The sequence below is a fragment of the Myxine glutinosa genome, chromosome 3 (genome assembly GCF_964187855.1).
Source record: "Myxine glutinosa chromosome 3, kmMyxGlut1.1, whole genome shotgun sequence".
In the NCBI taxonomy this organism is placed as follows: domain Eukaryota; kingdom Metazoa; phylum Chordata; class Myxini; order Myxiniformes; family Myxinidae; genus Myxine; species Myxine glutinosa.
This window is the reverse complement of record NC_136263.1, coordinates 193,624,596-193,649,467: the sequence shown is the minus strand read 5'-3', so window position 1 is coordinate 193,649,467 and position 24,872 is coordinate 193,624,596. Positions and strand designations below refer to the sequence as shown.

At 49.8% G+C, this 24,872-nt stretch overlaps 1 protein-coding gene across 1 annotated transcript in view; it reads left to right on the top strand.

The window, feature by feature from the left end:
- The first annotated feature begins 1,156 nt into the window (after positions 1-1,156).
- LOC137424097 (uncharacterized) overlaps positions 1,157-24,872 on the top strand; it is a 175,100-nt gene continuing 151,384 nt past the window's right edge. Inside the window, exons 1-2 of the mRNA XM_068111564.2 lie at positions 1,157-1,262; positions 6,418-6,480. Of these exons, the coding sequence (XP_067967665.2) occupies positions 1,200-1,262; positions 6,418-6,480 (126 nt within the window). The 5' untranslated portion in view covers positions 1,157-1,199. The remainder of the gene's footprint in view (positions 1,263-6,417; positions 6,481-24,872) is intronic.

The following is a 24,872-nucleotide window of genomic DNA, read 5'->3' as shown; positions in this document are numbered from 1 at the left end:
ATCAAGATTTTCACCAATGACATCAATAACATCCAAAATCGTTTGCCGGTAAAGGCGGTATCGTTGGTATACTACGACACCATCGTTCTCATCGAGCGGATGAAGTCGGTCACGAATATACAGTGTGTGGCCAACTTACGTTCACTTAACACACCCCTGGAGGTGTCTCAAATATAAGCATGAAGTTGAGTGTAATACATTAGGTAAGTAGCATATTGAATACCACTTGTTTGTAAAACCTAATTTAGGAGGTACTTAAGTGTTATACTTAGATTTAAGTACGTTTATGAATACAGGCCCTGGGCAGTGAGGTTCAGGTGCCATGCACTCCCTGTCTTCTGCACTCCCACGCTCCCACGCTCCCACTCTCAAACTCCACACTCCCACACTCCAGCACTGCCACACTGCCACACTCCCTCATCCCGACACTCCCTCACCCCCACACTCCCTCACTCTCAAACGCCACACTCCTCTACTCCCACACTCCCTCACCCCCACCCTCCCTCACTCCCCATCCTCCCTCACTCACACTCCCTCACCCCCACACTCCCTCACTCTCACACTGACTCACTCTCAAACGCCACACTCCTCCACTCCCTCACTCCCTCACTCCCACACTGGTTCCGTATTCCCGCACTCCCTCACTCTCACACTGGTCCCGTATTCCCGCACTCCTGCATCCCCACACTCCCTCACCTCCACACTCCCTCACTCCCACACTGGTTCCGTATTCCCGCACTCCTTCACTCCCACACTGGTTCCGTATTCCCGCACTCTCACACTGGTCCCGTATTCCCGCACTCCTGCATCCCCACACTCCCTCACCTCCACACTCCCTCTCCCACACTGGTTCCGTATTCCCGCACTCCTTCACTCCCACACTCCCACACTGGTCCCGTATTCCCGCACTCCTTCACTCCCACACTCCCACACTGGTCCCGTATTCCCGCACTCCTGCACAGCCATCTCTCTATATGGTGCGGGAAACTTCGTTTCGTGGCTCTCATGAAACGGCTCTTTGAGAAGGTGCGTGTCACGAGCAGGTGCCATTTCACGGGGAGGGGTCTTCGCCGTGGGACCTTCAGGACCCCGGGGGCTGCGCGGGAGGGGCGTCTGGCACGTCTGCACGAGCTCACGGGATCGGACGCTCGAACCGTGCGGACTGTGCACCTGCGTGGACCCGCGCACACCTTTCCGATATGAACTTTCCTTACCTTCTCGTTTTCCTTCATTCGCTCACCTTTTGCTTTGGCCAGCGTCAGGTAAATCATTTTTCTATTCAGGGATTCGTGCATTTCCAGGAGCGTCATCACAACCTCTCACTGTTCTCGTAGTTTACACGGATTTACGTAAAGCAACGTGGGTTGTATTCGTACCTGCAGCTTTGAAACATCACCGGAGTTAACGAATACGAGATTCACACGTGTGTTAAATGTGTTATTGTGAAAGGTTGTTGTAAATAATAACATGACACGTGATTATTGTACACATTGTGTAAGCCCATAGATGTGATCAATGAATACATTGTGTAAGCCCATATACGTGATCGATGTATACATTGTGTAAGCCCATATACGTGATCGATGTATACATTGTATAAGCCCATACATGTGATCAACGTATACATTGTGTAAGCCCTTGCACATGATCAATGTATACATTGTGTAAGCCCATACATGTGATCGACGTATACATTGTGTAAGCCCATACCTGTGATCGATGTATACATTGTGTAAGCCCATACATGTGATCGACGTATACATTGAGTAAGCCCATACCTGTGATCGATGTACACATTGTGTAAGCCCATACATGTGATCAATGTATACATTGTGTAAGCCCATATATGTGATATATGTATACATTGTGTAAGCCCATACATGTGATCAATGTATACAATGTGTAAGCCCATACATGTGATCGATGTATACATTGTGTAAGCTCATACATGTGATCAATGTATACATTGTGTAAGCCTGTACACACAATCAATGTACACATTGTGTAAGCCCATACATAAGATCAATGTATGCATTGTGTAAGGCCATACATGAGATCAATGTATCCATTGTATAAACCCATACATGTGACTAATGTATGCATTGTGTAAGCCCATATATGTGATCATTGTATATATTGTATGATCCCATACACGTGATCATAGTATACATTGTATAATCCCATACACGTGATCGTTGCATGCATTGTGTAAGCCCATACACGTTATCAATGCATATGTTGTGTAAGCCCATACAGATGATCAATGTATACATTGTGTAAACCCATACGCATGATCAATGTATACATTGTGTAAGCCCATACGCATGATCAATTTATGCATTTTATAATCCCATACACATGATCATTGTACACACTGTATAATCCCATACACATGATCATTGTACACACTGTATAATCCCATACACATGATCATTGTACACACTGTATAAATCCCATACACGTGATCAATGTATACATTGTTTAACCCCATACACGTGATCATTGGATACATCGTGTAAGCTTCGTGCTGTGTGATACTAGCGCTGCCTGATCCTCATGGTGTGTAATCCACATGCTGTGTGATCCTCATGCTGTGTGATCCTCATGCTGTGTGATCCACATGCTGTGTGATCATGCTGTGTGATCATGCTGTGTGATCCTCATGCTGTATGATCCTCATGCTGTGTAATACTTGTGCTGTGTGATCCTCACGCAATGTGATACTAGTGCTGTGTGATCCTCACGCAATGTGATACTAGTGCTATGTAATATTCATGCTGTGTGATCCTCGTGCTGTGTGATCCTCGTGCTGTGTGATCATTGTGCTGTGTGATCCTTGTGCTGTGTGATCCTCACGCAATGTGATACTTGTGCTGTGTGATCCTCACGCAATGTGATACTAGTGCTATGTAATATTCATGCTGTGTGATCTTCATGCTGTGTGATCCTCGTGCTGTGTGATCCTCGTGCTGTGTGATCCTCGTGCTGTGTGATCATTGTGCTGTGTGATCATTGTGCTGTGTGATCCTCGTGCTGTGTGATCCTCGTGCTGTGTGATCCTCGTACTGTGTGATCCTCATGCTGTGTGATCCTCATGCTGTGTGATCCTCATGCTGTGTGATCCTCAATGTTGTGTGATCCTCGTGCTGTGTGATCCTCATGATGTGTGATCCTCGTGCTGTGTGATACTCGTGCTGTTTGATCGTCCTGATGTGTAATCCTCATGCTGTGTGATCCTCATGCTGTGTGATACTCGTGCTGTGTGATCTTCATGCTGTGTGATCCTCATGCTGTGTGATCTTCATGTTGTGTGATCCTTGTGCTGTGTGATCTTCGTGCTGTGTGATACTCGTGCTGTGTGATCCTCGTGCTGTGTGATCCTCATGCTGTGTGATCCTCGTGCTGTGTGATCCTCGTGATGTGTGATCCTCATGATGTCTGATACTCATGTTGTGTGTTTCTCATGTTGTGTGATATTCATGCTTTGTGATGCTAATGCGGTGATACTCATCATGCTGTTTGATATTGATGCTGCGTGATAGCCATGCTTGTGTGATATCTATACTTGTGTGATGTTCCTGGTGTGTGGCTGTGGTACTAGTGTGGTGTGACGCTCGTGCGGAGTGACGCTCTTGCTGTGTGACACTGTTGCGGTGTCCCTCTCATGCTTTGTGATATTCATGCTGTGCGGCTGTTAGGGTTGTAATAATCATGCTGTGACATAATCATGCTGACAGATGATGTGAAGCCATGCTGTGTATTGATTGTGTCTTGTGAAGCTGTGCTGTGTATTGATTATGCATTTGTGAAGCTGTGTTGTATATTTATTATGCCCTTGTGAAGCTTTGCTGTGTATTGACTGCATTTTTGAAGCTGTGCTGTGTATTGATTATGCCTTTGTTAATCCATGCTGTGCTTTGTGTAACCATGCTGTGTGTTGATATCACTGTGTAGTCGTGCTGTGTATTGATTATGCCTTTGTGAAGCCATGCTGTGTATTGATTGTGCTTTGTGAATCTGTGCTGTGTATCGATTGTGCTTTGTGTCGTCGTCCTGTGTATTGATTGTGCTTTGTGAAGTCGTGCTGTGTATCGAGTGTGCTTTATGAATCCGTGTTCTATATTGATTGTGATTTGTGAATCCGTGTTCTATATTGATTGTGATTTGTGAATCCATGCTGTGTGTTGATTGTGCTTTGTGAATCTGTGCTGTGCATTGATTGTGCTTTGTGTCGTCGTCCTGTGTATTGATTGTGCTTTGTGAAGCCATGCTGTGTATTGATTATGCCTTTGTGTAGTCATGCTCTGTATTGATTGTGCTTTGTGAATCAGTGCTGTGTATTTATTGTGCTTTGTGAATCTGTGCTGTGTATTGATTGTGCTTTGCGAATTTGTGCTGTGTACTGATTGTGCTTGGCGAATCCATGCTTTGTATTCATTGTGCTTTGTGAAACTGTGCTGTGTATTGATTGTGCTTTGTGTAGTCGTGCTGTGTATTGATTATGCCTTTGTGTATTACTGTGTATCGAGTGTGCTTTATTAATCCGTGTTCTGTATTGATTGTGATTTGTGAATCCATGCTGTGTATTGATTGTGCTTTGTGAATCTGTACTGTGTATTGATTGTGCTTTGTGTTGCCATGCGGTGTGTTGATATCACTTTGTGTAGTCATGCTGTGTATCAATTGTGCTTTGTGAATCCATGCTCTGTAATGATTTTGATTAGTCAATCCATGCTGTGCATTGATTGTGCTTTGTGAATCTGTGCTGTGTATTGATTGTGCTTTGTAAATCTGTGCTGTTTATTGATTGTGCTTTGTAAATCTGTGCTGTGTATTGATTGTGCTTTGTGAATCCATTCTGTGTATTCATTGTGCATTGTGAAACTGTGCTGTGTATTAATTGTGCTTTGTGTAGTTGTGCTTTGTATTGATTGTGCTTTGCAAATTTGTGCTGTGTCCTGATTGTGTTTTGTGAATCTGTGCTGTGTATTGATTGTGCTTTGTGAAGCCATGCTGTGTATTGATTATGCCGTTGTGTAGTCATGCTGTGTATTGATTGTGCTTTTTGAATCTGCGCTCTGTATTGATTTTGCTTTGTGAATCTGTGCTGTGTATTGATTGTGATTTGCGAATTTGTGCTGTGTATTGATTGTGCTTTGCGAATCCGTGCTGTGTATTCATTGTGCTTTGTAAATCTGTGCTGTGTATTGATTGTGCTTTGTGTAGTCATGCTGTGTATAGATTGTGATGTGTGTAGTCGTGCTGTGTATTGATTGTGCTTTGTGAATCCGTGCTGTGTGTTGATTGTGCTTTGTGAAGCCATGCTGTGTATTGATATGCCTTTGTGTAGTCATGTTCTGTATGGATTGTGTTTTGTGAATCAGTGCTGTGTATTTATTGTGCTTTGTGAATCTGTGCTGTGTATTGTTTGTGCTGTGCGAATTTGTTCCGTGTATTGATTGTGCTTTGCGAATCTTTGCTGTGTATTGATTGTGTTTTGTGAACCTGTGCTGTGTATTGATTGTGCTTTGTGACGTTGTGCTGTGTATTGACTGTGCTTTGCGAATTTGTGCTGGGTATTGATTGTACTTTGTGTTGTCGTGCTGTGTATTGATTGTGCTTTGTGAAGCCATGCTGTGTATTGATTATGCCTTTGTGGAGTCATGCTGTGTATTGATTGTGCTTTGTGAAGCCATGCTGTGTATTGATTATGCCTTTGTGGAGTCATGCTGTGTATTGATTGTGCTTCATGAATCTGTGCTCTGTATTGATTTTGCTTTGTGATCTGTGCTGTGTATTGATTGTGCTTTGTGAATTTGTGCTTTGTATTGATTGTGCTTTGCGAATCCGTGCTGTGTATTCATTGTGCTTTGTAAATCTGTGCTGTGTATTGATTGTAGTTTGTGTAGTCGTGCCATGTATAGATTGTGATGTGTGTAGTCGTGCTGTGTATTGATTGTGCTTTGTGAATCTGTGCTGTGTATTGATTGTGCTTTGTGAATCCGTGCTGTGTGTTGATTGTGCTTTGTGAATCTGTGCTGTGTATTGATTGTGCTTTGTGTCGTCGTCCTGTGTATTGATTGTGCTTTGTGAAGCCATGCTGTGTATTGGTTATGCCTTTGTGCAGTCATGCTCTGTATTGATTGTGCTTTGTGAATCAGTGCTGTGTATTTATTGTGCTTTGTGAATCAGTGCTGTGTATTTATTGTGCTTTGTGAATCTGTGCTGTGTATTGATTGTGCTTTGCGAATCAGTGCTGTGTATTGATTGTGCGTTGCGAATCTGTGCTGTGTGTTGATTGTGCTTTGTGAATCTGTGCTGTGTATTGATTGTGCTTTGTAAATTCGTGCTGTGTTGCTGTTGACTGTACTTTGCAATGCTCTGCACTGAGTAGACGCGGCTGTGCGTGTTTTACAGCCTTACGTGGATCGCTTCACTGTTTTTGGCCCTCCTGGTCCGCCGGGGGTTGATGGAGCTGATGTAAGTCCCTTGTCTATTCATCACTCACAATTATTTTGCCTTTTTAAAAAACAAAATGTTTTTATCAAATAGCCATGTTTAACATGCTTTTTAACCGGCACATACGTTTCCGTACACTCTAACAATCATGTTCAATACTGTATTATTCAGCCAGCACGTGTATTACCATACTCTTTAACCAGCACGTACATAATAGTACTCTTTAACCAGCACGTGTATTACCATACTCTTTAACCAGCACCAATATTGCCATACTGTTTAACAATCCTATAACCCAATGACATTTTACCATCCTTTTTCTTTTATATTATATGTATTTTATATCAGTTTATATAAAAGGAAAGGATTTTTAAAAAACACTACATGTTGTGAAAATCAACCAGATCCACAACTTGTCCCATAGGTAGGTTTAATCTCAATTAGATCTTTGACATCATCCTGTAAAATACAATCATGCAATAGATATCAGGATCTTGGTATCATACTGAGCAGACCGATAATAATAGACAAAGCAAGCGAGTCTAGCATATATGTGCGAGTCTAGCATATACGTACCATTCAAGACTACATGTAAAGTAAATGTCACAGGTGTGGCTCCGCGTCGCCGACGTCCCAGGTTTTATAGACGCCCTTCAGTGGCTGAAGCGAGTAACTCTCCTGGGTTCAACTTTGGTATAATTTCACTACATTCTCCCCGACGTTAGAACTATACTGCCGCTAGGCAGATCGCAAGCGTGCGTCAGCATTAATTGATTAGGGTACGTCATTCCATGTCAGTCGGTCCACCCATAGCGGTCGGGGCGGCGAACGACCCTGCCAGCCCGCGTCCGGAAACTACCGGGTGCGGCGTCCCGAAGCCCGGAGTCCCCGTCGGAGTAGCCGCTGGAGGCAGGTGTCGGTGGGGGAACCCCAGAGCCTTCAGGCAGGGGTGTAGGTGACGAGAGGGGTGACGGCAAAGGTTCCATAGAAGAAGCTTCGGAAGAGTCTATAGACTCGTAGATCGGTTCGTCGATATCCCTATAAGGGTCGATGACCCCACAAGGGGCGAGATGGCGTACGGAGACAGTGGACTCGCGTCCATCTGCCGTCAGCACACGAGCATGCTCGGGATTAGCCTGGAGTACCTGCACCTTATCCACAAAGGGGTCGTACTTGCTCGTGCGCACCGCTCGTTTGAGATAAGCCGGCCCCGGCTCAGCGAGCCAGCTGGGTAAAGATCGGATACTACCCGAGCTTCTAGGGTGGTAGAACAGTCGCTCATGAGGAGTCTGGTTGGTGGCCGTACATAGGAGAGCCCGGATCGAGTTCAGAGCCGCAGGTAGCGACCAAGCCCATTTATCGAGACCCCGGCCGAGGGTCCGGAGGCTTAGAGTGACGGCCCTCCATATAATCCCATTGAAGCGTTCAATCTGCCCATTCGCCTGGGGTCTGTACGGTGTGGTGTAACTCGAAGCAACATTATTTTGGAGCAAATAACCCCTCACCTCCTGCGACAGGAACACCGCACCCCGATCGGTATGCACGTAGGCCGGATACCCAAACATAGAAAACAAATTCTGCAGACACCGTATGACCGTGGCAGCCATCATATCCCCGCACGTATAAGCAAAGGGGAATCGCGAGTACTCATCAACGATACTGAGCAGATAACGAGAGTTGCTCGACACCGGCAGCGGTCCCTTGAAATCCATCGCCAATCTCTCCCACGGTCTAGTAGCCCTAACCAGCGACCCCATGGGAGGGTTGTAAAAATGCGGTTTGAGTTCCGCACATATAGCGCAGTCACGTCAGATCCGGCGGATGTCCTCAACCGAGTATGGCAGATTACTACTACGCACAAAATGAGCGAAACGCGTCACCCCCGGATGACACATAGTGTCGTGCAGAGTGCGCAGCCCCTCCAAAGTTACGATCCCCCCGCACGTAGCCGGCCTCGATAAGGCGTCGGCGACCAGGTTATCCTTCCCCGGGCGGTAGTTGATGGTGTAGCAGAAGTCGGCGAGTTCGATACGCCAGCGAGTGATTTTCTCATTCTTAATACGTTGAGCATGCAAGGTGTCATACATGAACGCAACGCTTTGTTGGTCCGTGATGATTTGGAAGCATTGCCCGAGTAAGTACGGTCGCCACCGCCGAATTGACTCGACGATCACGTACGCTTCCTTTTCGACAGACGAATGCCTCCGCTCAGCGGAGGTGAGAGTCCGCGAAAAGAAAGCCACCGGGCGCCCCCCTTGGGAGAGAGTCGCCGCTATCACATGATCCGAGGCATCACTTTCTACGACGAAAGATTCGCTCTCGTCGATTGTCGCCACAGCGGCGCCAGCGATGTTGGCCTTAAGGCCCCCGAAGGCCGCCAAGGCGGCCGGGCTCATGGGGAACGTGTCGCAGGCCACGAGGGGGCGGAGCTTCATGGAGAAATTTTGCAGCCACTTCGAATAGTGGGCGAACAGCCCGAGAGCACGCTTCAGCGAAGCTCGATCGCCGGGCGGGGCCATATCGAGCAAAGGTCGCAGACGCTCCTTATCTGGAGAGACAGAGCCATGGGTCACGGTGTACCCCAGAAGATCTATCGTGCGTTGAGAGTAACGACACTTAGCCTCATTCATGGTTAGGCGATACCTATGCGCGACCTCGAGGAAGCGCCTCAGATTAGCATCGTGATGCTCCTGGTCATACCCACAAACCGTAAGATTGTCCAGATAGACGAAGACATCTGTGAAGTTCTCCTTAGTAACGAGGTCGTCCATAGCCCTCTGAAAACAGGAGACCCCGTTCGTTACCCCAAAAGGTAATCGGGTGAACTGGTACAACCTTTGACCTGATTCAAAGGCGGTGTAGATGCGATCAGCCCTAGAGATGGGGATCTGATGATACGCACTACGCAGATCGAGAGTGCTGTAGCCGGAGTACTGGGCCACCAGTCGTACTAGCGCGTCCATCCCCGGTAAGGGGTAGGCGTCCAGCTGTGTAAAGCGATTAACCGTCTGTGAGTAGTCGATTACCATGCGCCGGCGATGAGCCTCACTTCACACCACTAAGACCTGGGCCCGCCACGGCGACCGACTAGGTTCGATGACACCATCCTTTAAGAGTTGGGCCATTTCTTCCGCAATGAATTGCGCGTCCGCTCGTGAGTAGCGCCGCGATTTTACTGCTACAGGAGCGCAGTCAGTGGTCAGGTTGGGGAACAGCGAAACGGGCTCAATTTCCATTTTCACTAGTGCACACACAGCAAGCGTGTCCGTCCCACCGAATTCAATTTCCAAACGTCCATGTCGCTTAAGGAAATCGTGTCCTAACAGGATGTCGGCACATAAGGCAGGCAAGACCATGAGATGTACATCGGAAAACATGCGTCCCTTTATCACAAGTTTTAATCGACATTCCCCCTTCGTGCTTAGCCGAAGTCCCTGGGAGGCCATGAAGATCCGTCGTGTAGTCCCGATGACCGGCCAACCATGTTGACGCACCAGCCGCTGATCGATGAAACTATCCGTAGATCCTGTGTCGATTAGGGCCCGTGCAAAAATGCCTTCGACCAAGAGAGGGATAATGGCCTGGGCCAGGCCAGAAGATCCGGCAGGTATTGCGCCGTCCGAGCGAGAAGATCGCGCCTCACGCGTGGATCCCACACTGGCTGCAGTTTTCCGGTCGTCGAAGGAGCTTCCGGAGGGCCCCCGTGCCAAACGCATAGTTGGACGTGCCGATCCAAGAGCGTGTAATTCGTACGAGCTGCCGTCAGATGGCGCTCGTGTCACGTGCGAATGATCGCAGTCAACATGTGCTCGATCAAGAGCGTGTAATTCATACGAGCTGCCGTCAGCGGGCGCTCGTGTCACGTGCGAAAGATCGCAGTCAATTGTCCTTTCACTGCCGTCAGACGGCGCATGCGCAGGAGCTTTCAAAGCCGGCACTTCTTGTTTGTTTGAGGAAAGCGTTCGAACGCCAGTCAAGGTCGATCGCGCCGTGGCCGGTCGCGTTCGCGACATTTGTTGTGGCGGCTCGATGTATTTCACCAAGGACATGTGTGCAGCCAGGGGCCCGGGAGGAGGAGGACAGCTCATCAAGGCCGGGTGAGGCGCCCCGCTCCGTGCTCGGTCCGCTGGCTCGGCGATTACTGGATTAGCCCGTTCAAGGTCGCGCATGCTCGTGTGCCCCGCGCGGCCTTCTTGCAGACTTTAGCAAAGTGTCCTTTTGTAGAACACAAATGGCATATGGCTTCCCGAGCCGGACATGCTGACCTGGGATGCTGCCGGTTGCCACAAAAGTAACACGTCGCGTTCCGGTCAGGCCTGGGCCGGGCTGCTGTAGCTGCAGCTAGGCCGGAATCCGAGTCCACCTCGGGAGCGGCCAGGGGCTCGGCCGCAGCCGAGCCCGCGCCCGTATCCTCGGCGGTAGCCCTCTCTGGTCGCGCGAGTTGAGAAGTCCCCGCGACGACCCGTGCGTGGTCATAAGCGGTGGATTGTTTCCGGGCCTCCGTGTAAACGTTGGCCACCCGTAGAGCCTCCGCAAACGTTAGGTCAGCTGTCTCCAGGAGCCTGAGTCTCAGATCTGTAGAGCTGATTCCAGAGACGAAAGCGTCTCAGACAAGATCGTCCTGGACTTGCTCGTGTGTCCGCACCTCTTGAGTACTGTCCGCGAGGAGGTGCCGCAGCTCCTGAGCGAAGCGGTCGATCGACTCGGTTGGCTGTTGACGTCGCGTGGCGAGCAGATGCCGGTTGTACACCACGCTCCGCTTCTTAATGTAGAGTCACTTTAGCTCTTCCACGACGGCATCGTACGTCATACAACGAACGATGCTCCTGTAAACGTTGTGGTCGACTTTGGTCTGTAGCACAGACAGCTTCGTTTCAGCGGTGGGTACGGCATCCTGGGCCCCGAACTGGTTCTCCAGCGTTTTGAGCCAGTGAGCGAACATCGAGCCCGACTCCTCAGCTTGTGGGTCGGAACCGAGTATCGGCACATTGATCATCTTGTGTCCCGCCATTTCCGTAGATCTAATTGAGATTAAGTGTTGTGAAAATCAACCAGATCCACAACTTGTCCCATAGGTAGGTTTAATCTCAATTAGATCTTTGACATCATCCTTTAAAATACAATCATGCAATAGATATCAGGATCTTGGTATCATACTGAGCAGACCGATAATAATAGACAAAGCAAGCGAGTCTAGCATATATGTGCGAGTCTAGCATATACGTACCATTCAAGACTACATGTAAAGGAAATGTCGCGGACGTCCCAGGTTTTATAGACGCCCCTCAGTGGCCGAAGCGAGTAACTCTCCTGGGTTCAACTTTGGTATAATTTCACTACACTACATATTAAGGTAAAGGATTAAAAAAAACCCAGTATATATATAGGGAAAGCTTTAAAAAATGGTTATATCAATGGAAAATATTGAAACAAGCAGTTCATATTAAAGGAGAGGATTTATATTAAGGGAAAGGATAAAAAAATAGTGTGTGTATATATATACATATACAGTATATATATATATATATATATATATATATATATATATATATATATATATATATATATATATATATACATATATATATATATATATATATACATATATATATATATATATTGTTACTGATCGCGGTTTAGGATGTTGTTTGCCGAGCGAAGGCTCCGCGACCGAACAGTTGTTCCCCGACTCACCCGATTCACCCAGAACTTTGGCCGTATCGCACCGCAGCTGCCCAATCTGGAAAAGACTAAAACGACGAAATGCAAAGAGGAAAAGGAATAAGACGAGAAGACGGACAGAAGAGTAATTGGATTTATTATACACACAAGCAAAAAGAAAGCAGTCACGTTTATTTACAACACATAAGACGCAGGTGACACAGTGCAAATACTAGCTTATACAGACTTAATTAAATACCCAGGGACAAGACACACAGAACAAACTCACGTACACAAGAAGGGTGGAAAGGCAGGAGGTGGATGGCTGGAGGGAGAGGAAGGTCCAAGGGGGTCCTGCAGCACGATCGGCGCGTTTAGCAGCCGCCGTTCCTTCGCGGCCCTGCTCAAAACCGCCGTCCAGGCCCCAAGCGGCTGTTGGGTGTTGTTGCTGCTGTGGCCGCCGCTTGCTTTGCCAGGACTCGTCTGACTCGTCTGGTCCAAACCCTCAACTCAACAACACTCTTGCACGTCTCCCTGTCCAACCACTCTTTCTCTCTTGGTCCAACCACTCTTTCTCTTTCTTGGTCCAACCACTCTTTCTCTCTCTTGGTCCACTCACTCCTCACCACCGACCGACCACACGCTTCTTGCGCGCGCGCCTTTATAGCGCCTCCGGCGATCAAGCCGCCGGCCTTCAGGACACGCCCATCGGTGTGCTCACCTCGGCCCTGGTTGGTCACGCGACCCTCTGGCTCCGCCCTTGATGACGACGGGCGGGCACGCCCCTCTTCCCCGACCCGAGCACATGTTCAATGGTGGTTTTGGAGGGGATGTAATTGGCAATGGAGGCTTGGCAATGACGAAAGGGGATGTGAAAGGAAATGGAGATTTTGGGGAGGGGAATGAAAGGGGATCTATTCTCTTTCACTGGTGCAATGGAGTACTTCAATTAATGGGAGACACAGCCTTACCCTAAAACACAGAATAAGATATAACTATCGAACAGGGGTATTCTATTATTGGCTGACGTGTATGCTTGTGGACTAATTATGGGATGCCCTTTCACCTTTACACAGCTCCAGAGGCAGGGGGCGCAGAATAAACAATAATAATAATAATAAAGCACACAATCAAAAAAATACAGTCCTCATATCCGCAACACTGCACCCTCCTCCTCTTAGGCATGTCCCGGGCCTACAACTTTTATTTAGTGTGACACGTAGGTGTAGTTCCCTCTACTTTTAACCTGACCCTGAGTGCGACAGTTTTAAAACATAAATAAATGTGTCCCGCTGCTCCATTGCACCCTGCCTAACAGACTTACGCCCACAGTTAACCGAATTGCGGAATGGTCTTCAAACTACACACTGACGGTGGGGAGCATTATTTACAATGACGCTATTTTTATTTACAAGACTAACCCAGGACCTGTGATTGTTCTTTCTGGGGGGGAGACAGTCTGCTCTGCATCAATGCACCATGAACGCACCCAAAAACGCACCAATACACACCCAAGCACCAATCGGTGCAGTCACCATTGTTCATCAATGTTCAACAATAAAAAATAAATCAACAACCCCTAACCCTGCAGGTGATCTCTTGCTCTTCGGCTCCCTCTGCTGGTTATTATTATTTGTTCTTCCAGATGTTGTCATTCTTTCATTTTCTTACTGGCGGCCTATTTGAACTGAAAAATGCACCCAATGTGTCCTTTTTATTTGATTTTATTTATGGCCCACAGGGCCGACTAGTGTGGTTCACCTGTGGGGCATCGGTGCCCTGTGGCCAAGGTCCGCCAGCAAGATTTCGGGCCCTCATGGCCGGTTCCAGCAGAGGGGCCATGCCCCAACCCATGGGGTCCATAAGTGGTGCTCGGCCACAGACATGTGGTCCATAATGTGGTGCATCGATGCAGACAGCTGGTTCTGGGAATTCCGGGCGCACAATGGAGGACTCACGCACACTCCCCTCGGCACCCAATGGCGCACAGGTCATGTGGGAGACAAAAGAGACAATTGAGCGAGGGGTAAGGTCACAAGGGTACACATCAATAAGGCAATGCAAGGCGAAATGCGCACGGAGGGCGAAGTGAGAAAGCTCGTCCCTACCGTACGTCACCCCCCTGTTACCTACACTACCCTTGCCCTTACCCCATATTTACAAAATCTACCCATTTACAAATTCGTCACTACTGTCACGTCCTCCCCATATTTCTCCTATACCAAATTCGTCTCCACAATCCCTCTACTTCAAAATTTGCCATCACCAAATTCATCATCAATCCTCAAAAGGAGGAAGAGATGGAACATCAAAGCACAATGTCACACCCACGTCATGATGCATCTCACATTCCAAACATTTGCACAGTAAAAAATAATCAAAACATGGCATGGTGTGGAGTACCTGTCACCTCAGGTGAGTGGATGCAGATGGTGCGAGGAGACTCCAATCCTAACTAGCCTCAAAATGACCTTAACACACTTTACACTACCCGGGGTCTCTCCCTGCCAATCCATTGGCCAACTTACACTATGGGTTCTAAAAACCAATTCCCATTGCCCAAACTGTGGTGCTTCTCAATTTGGGGTCTCACTCCCCCGATTCATCTCCCGGTGCCCTCGCACAATTTCTGGGCTGCGACGTGTAGCTCTCCCAGCAGGTCTCCCCACCTGCACACCTCCACCACTGCAGTTGCCACCCGAGCTTACCTAGCTCCTCACCCTAACCTAACTAACTGGGGAAAGCCCCTCCTGGCTCTGTCACCCCACTCGGTGCCCTCTGGCACTGGGCTACCCGGGTCCGTCCTCCGGATCCTCGGGCCCCATCCACAACTACCGGCTCCCAGAGCCCACCTGTGGCCTCACCTGGCCGACATCCTCACAGTGGTGGAGTGCCCAAACCAACTACACACACTAACAGGCTACACGCCCAGCCATTTCCACAACACTAATGCACCCATCCAATCACCATTCTTCCACCCGCACCACAGATGCCAATATCCAACCACAATTTACCTGTACCCGCTACCTAACACTTACACTACCCGCCCAGGGTATCCGTGATGGGGGTCCACTCTTCCCCCATTCACACCTTCGCACCATCCACTCCACTCCACAATTTCCACCATACTCACTCCACGACCATCCATTCCAATACTCCATACCATTTATTCCATACACCTGTCCTCCATTCACCTGTCGTTGCACACCTGTGCAATCATACCTGGTGCCATCTGCACCCTCCTCCTCTTCCTGGACCATTCGGTCAGCACAATACACAATCACCTTCACTCACTCATACACTGCTCCACACACCTGTTCAGTTACACCTGTTCAATCCTCAAACACACGGCATCATCTCATCTAACTACTCCCCTCTGAAACTTGCGCTTCCCAGTCGTCCCTTTAAACTATTGCGCTCCCACGTCATTATCATCCACACTAAACTACCTGCGTCCCCACTACAGGTATCCTTGTCACTAACTAACCTTAACGTCACCTAATGTCATCTTCGCTAGATCCCTACACACAATATCCCAACCCACCCGGGCTAGTTTTCACTGCAATCAACCCCATAAGCTAGTGCTCCTTTGCCCCCCGTTTGTGAGGGATGACAGAGTTGCCATCCCACCACATCGGGGAGGTCCTACTATCAATTTGGCACACCAAATTTCAGCCAATCAAAAATTTTGCATTTACTGCCAATTCTACCCACTATTATAAATTTCGTATCAAATCACTACCATCATCATCACAGTCCGCTATATCCTAGCCTCGGTGCGTCATGACATCATTAAACTCGGCTTCGCAAAGCCGAGCAATGAATTTGGGTGGTTTGGTTGCCTGCAGGTTGAATCCGTCCGGCTTTCGGTTCAAGGGAGGTGGTTTGGTTGGGCCGAGGTTCCACGCACCATCTCAGCGCGGCACCTTGCGGTCCCGGGCCCGATGGCTCAATCTCCCCCGGTCGGAACCCCGTCCCCACGAGGGGGCACCGTTCCGCTTCCTCCCACTCGCCCTTGAACCGGACCGGTCGCCTCGCCCGCCAAGGCCCGGACTCGACCGTGCGGGGCGGGGCCAAGCCCGAATCGGCAACGACGCTTCGAAGAGAAGCGACGCAGCTTCGATCTGTGCCGGGCCCTGCATCCAACAAAGGGCTCCTCGCACCGAGTGCTCGCATCGGCTATCCGTCGCTCTAACCGCTAACCCGGTTACCGTCGATGCTTCACTTGCATGCTCACACGCATACGCTACCCCTTTCACCCTCACAAAACCCGGCGTTCCAACGCCGTCCGTACATTCCACCAACGCTCTCTCTGTTACACACCACACCTCTCGCGCACACTCTTGCGCACACTTCGGTCCACACCTCTCCTCCGTTACGTCCTCCGTAACACTCACCATGGGCGTGCACTCTTGCATCCACCCACTAACGCGCTCAGATGGGCCCTCCCACACTCGCGCCATGACCAACTCAGGTGTGCTTCCTCGCACACCCTCAACCATTCCAAGCGTGCATTCTCGCACCCGCTCCACCACCAACTCACTCCTCGTGTCACTCTCACCCTCGCACGTACACTCCGTACACCCCGACGTGCATTCTCGCTCGCACTCGGTTTCACTCCCACACTTTATAACACACCCACTCGCCGACGCACACTTTTTCCTCCCACGCGTGCCATTTCCACTCACACGGGACCCCTCACCAACGCCCGGATGCTTCCTCGATCCCAAGCGCGTGAAAATTCTTTTGTCGCCAAACATCCTCTTACAAAATCTCCCCGCACAATATACAGCACGTCTCACCTTCGGGGTTCTTCTTCCTCCCTGCACCAAAACCTGCAAACTCTTTATTTGGTTAGTGCGTACATCATCATGATTTGAGCAGGGACTTTGCACATTTTCCATTTCTCCCTGCAATTCCCGGGCTACCTCCGTCATCTCTTCAATTTTAATTCCCAGCACTGCTTTGTCTTTATTCACCTCGACGACCGCTGGCTTTAATAAAACACCTTCCTCTACCTCAGCGTTCGCCGGCTTTTCCAAACCCCGTGTCGCGATTTCTACCCCCGTCATTGTACCCGTGCTTTCCTCCGCTTCGCTCAACCAGCGCTTCTCGACCCGCGTTACCTCCTCGTGCACCCCTGGGACCCTCTCGCCCAACTTGCGGTCTCTGTCCCTCTGCTCCCTTTCTTTCCTATCGGCCCTCATTCCGTTTATTGTTGCTTCAATTTGCTCACTCTGAGCCTCCATCCGGTTCCCCATTTGTTCCATTCGCTCACCCTGAGCATCCATTTTATTACTCAATTTCTCCCCGTTTATTCTCAGCATCTCGGCGAATTGCGCCATGAAGTCCCCCACATCAAAGCCCGCTGCTACGGTCACGGGCGCGGCAAAATTTGGTGCCGCTGTAACCACGTGCGCGAGGACGCCATTTTGTGCGTCTGATACTCCCTCAACCGCCTCCTCATTGCTCCCCTCCATTTGATCCTGGGTTACTCCTAACCCCTCCTCTAGCTCACCCACCGGCATCCGATCGCCTTGACCAGCCATGGCGCGATTTCAAAATTCGGGTTTTGTAAAACAAAAGCAATTTCGGTACTTTGTAATTTTGAGCGCGTTAAGCGCGCTTCGGGTCCAATCTCACTTCCTGGACACCAATTGTTACTTAATAACACAATTGGTGTTCCAAAATGTGGGCCTAACAAATTTAGTCCCAGGTCCGAATCCCAACTCCTGACAACCAATTGTTACTGATCGCGGTTTAGGATGTTGTTTGCCGAGCGAAGGCTCCGCGACCGAACAGTTGTTCCCCGACTCACCCGATTCACCCAGAACTTTGGCCGTATCGCACCGCAGCTGCCCAATCTGGAAAAGACTAAAACGACGAAATGCAAAGAGGAAAAGGAATAAGACGAGAAGACGGACAGAAGAGTAATTGGATTTATTATACACACAAGCAAAAAGAAAGCAGTCACGTTTATTTACAACACATAAGACGCAGGTGACACAGTGCAAATACTAGCTTATACAGACTTAATTAAATACCCAGGGACAAGACACACAGAACAAACTCACGTACACAAGAAGGGTGGAAAGGCAGGAGGTGGATGGCTGGAGGGAGAGGAAGGTCCAAGGGGGTCCTGCAGCACGATCGGCGCGTTTAGCAGCCGCCGTTCCTTCGCGGCCCTGCTCAAAACCGCCGTCCAGGCCCCAAGCGGCTGTTGGGTGTTGTTGCTGCTGTGGCCGCCGCTTGCTTTGCCAGGACTCGTCTGACTCGTCTGGTCCAAACCCTCAACTCAACAACACTCTTGCACGTCTCCCTGTCCAACCACTCTTTCTCTCTTGGTCCAACCACTCTTTCTCTTTCTTGGTCCAACCACTCTTTCTCTCTCTTGGTCCACTCACTCCTCACCACCGACCGACCACACGCTTCTTGCGCGCGCGCCTTTATAGCGCCTCCGGCGATCAAGCCGCCGGCCTTCAGGACACGCCCATCGGTGTGCTCACCTCGGCCCTGGTTGGTCACGCGACCCTCTGGCTCCGCCCTTGATGACGACGGGCGGGCACGCCCCTCTTCCCCGACCCGAGCACATGTTCAATGGTGGTTTTGGAGGGGATGTAATTGGCAATCGAGGCTTGGCAATGACGAAAGGGGATGTGAAGGAAATGGAGATTTTGGGGAGGGGAATGAAAGGGGATCTATTCTCTTTCACTGGTGCAATGGAGTACTTCAATTAATGGGAGACACAGCCTTACCCTAAAACACAGAATAAGATATAACTATCGAACAGGGGTATTCTATTATTGGCTGACGTGTATGCTTGTGGACTAATTATGGGATGCCCTTTCACCTTTACACAGCTCCGGAGGCAGGGGCGCAGAATAAACAATAATAATAATAATAAAGCACACAATCAAAAAAATACAGTCCTCATATCCGCAACACTGCACCCTCCTCCTCTTAGGCATGTCCCGGGCCTACAACTTTTATTTAGTGTGACACGTAGGTGTAGTTCCCTCTACTTTTAACCTGACCCTGAGTGCGACAGTTTAAAAACATAAATAAATGTGTCCCGCTGCTCCATTGCACCCTGCCTAACAGACTTACGCCCACAGTTAACCGAATTGCGGAATGGTCTTCAAACTACACACTGACGGTGGGGAGCATTATTTACAATGACGCTATTTTTATTTACAAGACTAACCCAGGACCTGTGATTGTTCTTTCTGGGGGGGAGACAGTCTGCTCTGCATCAATGCACCATGAACGCACCCAAAAACGCACCAATACACACCCAAGCACCAATCGGTGCAGTCACCATTGTTCATCAATGTTCAACAATAAAAAATAAATCAACAACCCCTAACCCTGCAGGTGATCTCTTGCTCTTCGGCTCCCTCTGCTGGTTATTATTATTTGTTCTTCCAGATGTTGTCATTCTTTCATTTTCTTACTGGCGGCCTATTTGAACTGAAAAATGCACCCAATGTGTCCTTTTTATTTGATTTTATTTATGGCCCACAGGGCCGACTAGTGTGGTTCACCTGTGGGGCATCGGTGTCCTGTGGCCAAGGTCCGCCAGCAAGATTTCGGGCCCTCATGGCCGGTTCCAGCAGAGGGGCCATGCCCCAACCCATGGGGTCCATAAGTGGTGCTCGGCCACAGACATGTGGTCCATAATGTGGTGCATCGATGCAGACAGCTGGTTCTGGGAATTCCGGGCGCACAATGGAGGACTCACGCACGCACCCCTCAGCACCCAATGGCGCACAGGTCATGTGGGAGACAAAAGAGACAATTGAGCGAGGGGTAAGGTCACAAGGGTACACATCAATAAGGCAATGCAAGGCGAAATGCGTACGGAGGGCGAAGTGAGAAAGCTCGTCCCTACCGTACATCACCCCCCTGTCACCTACACTACCCTTGCCCTTACCCCATATTTACAAAACCTACCCATTTACAAATTCGTCACTACTGTCACGTCTTCCCCATATTTCTCCTATACCAAATTCGTCTCCACAATCCCTCTACTTCAAAATTTGCCATCACCAAATTCATCATCAATCCTCATAAGGAGGAAGAGATGGAACATCAAAGCACAATGTCACACCCACGTCATGATGCATCTCACATTCCAAACATTTGCACAGTAAAAAATAATCAAAACATGGCATGGTGTGGAGTACCTGTCACCTCAGGTGAGTGGATGCAGATGGTGCGAGGAGACTCCAATCCTAACTATCCTCTAAATGACCTTAACACACTTTACACTACCCGGGGTCTCTCCCTGCCAATCCATTGGCCAACTTACACTATGGGTTCTAAAAACCAATTCCCATTGCCCAAACTGTGGTGCTTCTCAATTTGGGGTCTCACTCCCCCGATTCATCTCCCGGTGCCCTCGCACAATTTCTGGGCTGCGACGTGTAGCTCTCCCAGCAGGTCTCCCCACCTGCACACCTCCACCACTGCAGTTGCCACCCGAGCTTACCTAGCTCCTCACCCTAACCTAACTAACTGGGGAAAGCCCCTCCTGGCTCTGTCACCCCACTCGGTGCCCTCTGGCACTGGGCTACCCGGGTCCGTCCTCCGGATCCTTGGGCCCCATCCACAACTACCGGCTCCCAGAGCCCACCTGCGGCCTCACCTGGCCGACATCCTCACAGTGGTGGAGTGCCCAAACCAACTACACACACTAACAGGCTACACGCCCAGCCATTTCCACAACACTAATGCACCCATCCAATCACCATTCTTCCACCCGCACCACAGATGCCAATATCCAACCACAATTTACCTGTACCCTCTACCTAACACTTACACTACCCGCCCCGGGTATCCGTGATGGGGGTCCACTCTTCCCCCATTCACACCTTCGCATCATCCACTCCACTCCACAATTTCCACCATACTCACTCCACGACCATCCATTCCAATACTCCATACCATTTATTCCATACACCTGTCCTCCATTCACCTGTCGTTGCACACCTGTGCAATCATACCTGGTGCCACCTGCACCCTCCTCCTCTTCCTGGACCATTCGGTCAGCACAATACACAATCACCTTCACTCACTCATACACTGCTCCACACACCTGTTCAGTTACACCTGTTCAATCCTCAAACACACGGCATCATCTCATCTAACTACTCCCCTCTGAAACTTGCGCTTCCCAGTCGTCCCTTTAAACTATTGCGCTCCCACGTCATTATCATCCACACTAAACTACCTGCGTCCCCACTACAGGTATCCTTGTCACTAACTAACCTTAACGTCACCTAATGTCATCTTCGCTAGATCCCTACACACAATATCCTAACCCACCCGGGCTAGTTTTCACTGCCATCAACCCCATAAGCTAGTGCTCCTTTGCCCCCCGTTTGTGAGGGATGACAGAGTTGCCATCCCACCACATCGGGGAGGTCCTACTATCAATTTGGCACACCAAATTTCAGCCAATCAAAAATTTTGCATTTACTGCCAATTCTACCCACTATTATAAATTTCGTATCAAATCACTGCCATCATCATCACAGTCCGCTATATCCTAGCCTCGGTGAGTCATGACATCATTAAACTCGGCTTCGCAAAGCCGAGCAATGAATTCGGGTGGTTTGGTTGAGTGCAGGTTGAATCCGTCCGGCTTTCGGTTCAAGGGAGGTGGTTTGGTTGGGCCGAGGTTCCACGCACCATCTCGGCGCGGCACCTTGCGGTCCCGGGCCCGATGGCTCAATCTCCCCCGGTCGGAACCCCGTCCCCACGAGGGGGCACCGTTCCGCTTCCTCCCACTCGCCCTTGAACCGGACCGGTCGCCTCGCCCGCCAAGGCCCGGACTCGACCGTGCGGGGCGGGGCCAAGCCCGAATCGGCAACGACGCTTCGAAGAGAAGCGACGCAGCTTCGACCTGCGCCGGGCCCTGCATCCAACAAAGGGCTCCTCGCACCGAGTGCTCGCATCGGCTATCCGTCGCTCTAACCGCTAACCCGGTTACCGTCGATGCTTCACTTGCATGCTCACACGCATACGCTACCCCTTTCACCCTCACAAAACCCGGCGTTCCAACGCCGTCCGTACATTCCACCAACGCTCTCTCTGTTACACACCACACCTCTCGCACACACTCTTGCGCACACTTTGGTCCACACCTCTCCTCCGTTACGTCCTCCGTAACACTCACCATGGGCGTGCACTCTTGCATCCACCCACTAACGCGCTCAGATGGGCCCTCCCACACTCGCGCCATGACCAACTCAGGTGTGCTTCCTCGCACACCCTCAACCATTCCAAGCGTGCATTCTCGCACCCGCTCCACCACCAACTCACTCCTCGTGTCACTCTCACCCTCGCACGTACACTCCGTACACCCCGACGTGCATTCTCGCTCGCACTCGGTTTCACTCCCACACTTTATAACACACCCACTCGCCGACGCACACTTTTTCCTCCCACGCGTGCCATTTCCACTCACACGGGACCCCTCACCAACGCCCGGATGCTTCCTCGATCCCAAGCGCGTGAAAATTCTTTTGTCGCCAAACATCCTCTTACAAAATCTCCCCGCACAATATACAGCACGTCTCACCTTCGGGGTTCTTCTTCCTCCCTGCACCAAAACCTGCAAACTCTTTATTTGGTTAGTGCGTACATCATCATGATTTGAGCAGGGACTTTGCACATTTTCCATTTCTCCCTGCAATTCCCGGGCTACCTCTGTCATCTCTTCAATTTTAATTCCCAGCACTGCTTTGTCTTTATTCACCTCGACGACCGCTGGCTTTAATAAAACACCTTCCTCTACCTCAGCGGTCGCCGGCTTTTCCAAACCCCGTGTCGCGATTTCTACCCCCGTCATTGTACCCGTGCTTTCCTCCGCTTCGCTCAACCAGCGCTTCTCGACCCGCGTTACCTCCTCGTGCACCCCTGGGACCCTCTCGCCCAACTTGCGGTCTCTGTCCCTCTGCTCCCTTTCCTTCCTATCGGCCCTCATTCAGTTTATTGTTGCTTCAATTTGCTCACTCTGAGCCTCCATCCGGTTCCCCATTTGTTCCATTCGCTCACCCTGAGCATCCATTTTATTACTCAATTTCTCCCCGTTTATTCTCAGCATCTCGGCGAATTGCGCCATGAAGTCCCCCACATCAAAGCCCGCTGCTACGGTCACGGGCGCGGCAAAATTTGGTGCCGCTGTAACCACGTGCGCGAGGACGCCATTTTGTGCGTCTGATACTCCCTCAACCGCCTCCTCATTGCTCCCCTCCATTTGATCCTGGGTTACTCCTAACCCCTCCTCTAGCTCACCCACCGGCATCCGATCACCTTGACCAGCCATGGCGCGATTTCAAAATTCGGGTTTTGTAAAACAAAAGCAATTTCGGTACTTTGTAATTTTGAGCGCGTTAAGCGCGCTTCGGGTCCAATCTCACTTCCTGGACACCAATTGTTACTTAATAACACAATTGGTGTTCCAAAATGTGGGCCTAACAAATTTAGTCCCAGGTCCGAATCCCAACTCCTGACAACCAATTGTTACTGATCGCGGTTTAGGATGTTGTTTGCCGAGCGAAGGCTCCACGACCGAACAGTTGTTCCCCGACTCACCCGATTCACCCAGAACTTTGGCCGTATCGCACCGCAGCTGCCCAATCTGGAAAAGACTAAAACGACGAAATGCAAAGAGGAAAAGGAATAAGACGAGAAGACGGACAGAAGAGTAATTGGATTTATTATACACACAAGCAAAAAGAAAGCAGTCACGTTTATTTACAACACATAAGACGCAGGTGACACAGTGCAAATACTAGCTTATACAGACTTAATTAAATACCCAGGGACAAGACACACAGAACAAACTCACGTACACAAGAAGGGTGGAAAGGCAGGAGGTGGATGGCTGGAGGGAGAGGAAGGTCCAAGGGGGTCCTGCAGCACGATCGGCGCGTTTAGCAGCCGCCGTTCCTTCGCGGCCCTGCTCAAAACCGCCGTCCAGGCCCCAAGCGGCTGTTGGGTGTTGTTGCTGCTGTGGCCGCCGCTTGCTTTGCCAGGACTCGTCTGACTCGTCTGGTCCAAACCCTCAACTCAACAACACTCTTGCACGTCTCCCTGTCCAACCACTCTTTCTCTCTTGGTCCAACCACTCTTTCTCTTTCTTGGTCCAACCACTCTTTCTCTCTCTTGGTCCACTCACTCCTCACCACCGACCGACCACACGCTTCTTGCGCGCGCGCCTTTATAGCGCCTCCGGCGATCAAGCCGCCGGCCTTCAGGACACGCCCATCGGTGTGCTCACCTCGGCCCTGGTTGGTCACGCGACCCTCTGGCTCCGCCCTTGATGACGACGGGCGGGCACGCCCCTCTTCCCCGACCCGAGCACATGTTCAATGGTGGTTTTGGAGGGGATGTAATTGGCAATCGAGGCTTGGCAATGACGAAAGGGGATGTGAAGGAAATGGAGATTTTGGGGAGGGGAATGAAAGGGGATCTATTCTCTTTCACTGGTGCAATGGAGTACTTCAATTAATGGGAGACACAGCCTTACCCTAAAACACAGAATAAGATATAACTATCGAACAGGGGTATTCTATTATTGGCTGACGTGTATGCTTGTGGACTAATTATGGGATGCCCTTTCACCTTTACACAGCTCCAGAGGCAGGGGGCGCAGAATAAACAATAATAATAATAATAAAGCACACAATCAAAAAAATACAGTCCTCATATCCGCAACACTGCACCCTCCTCCTCTTAGGCAT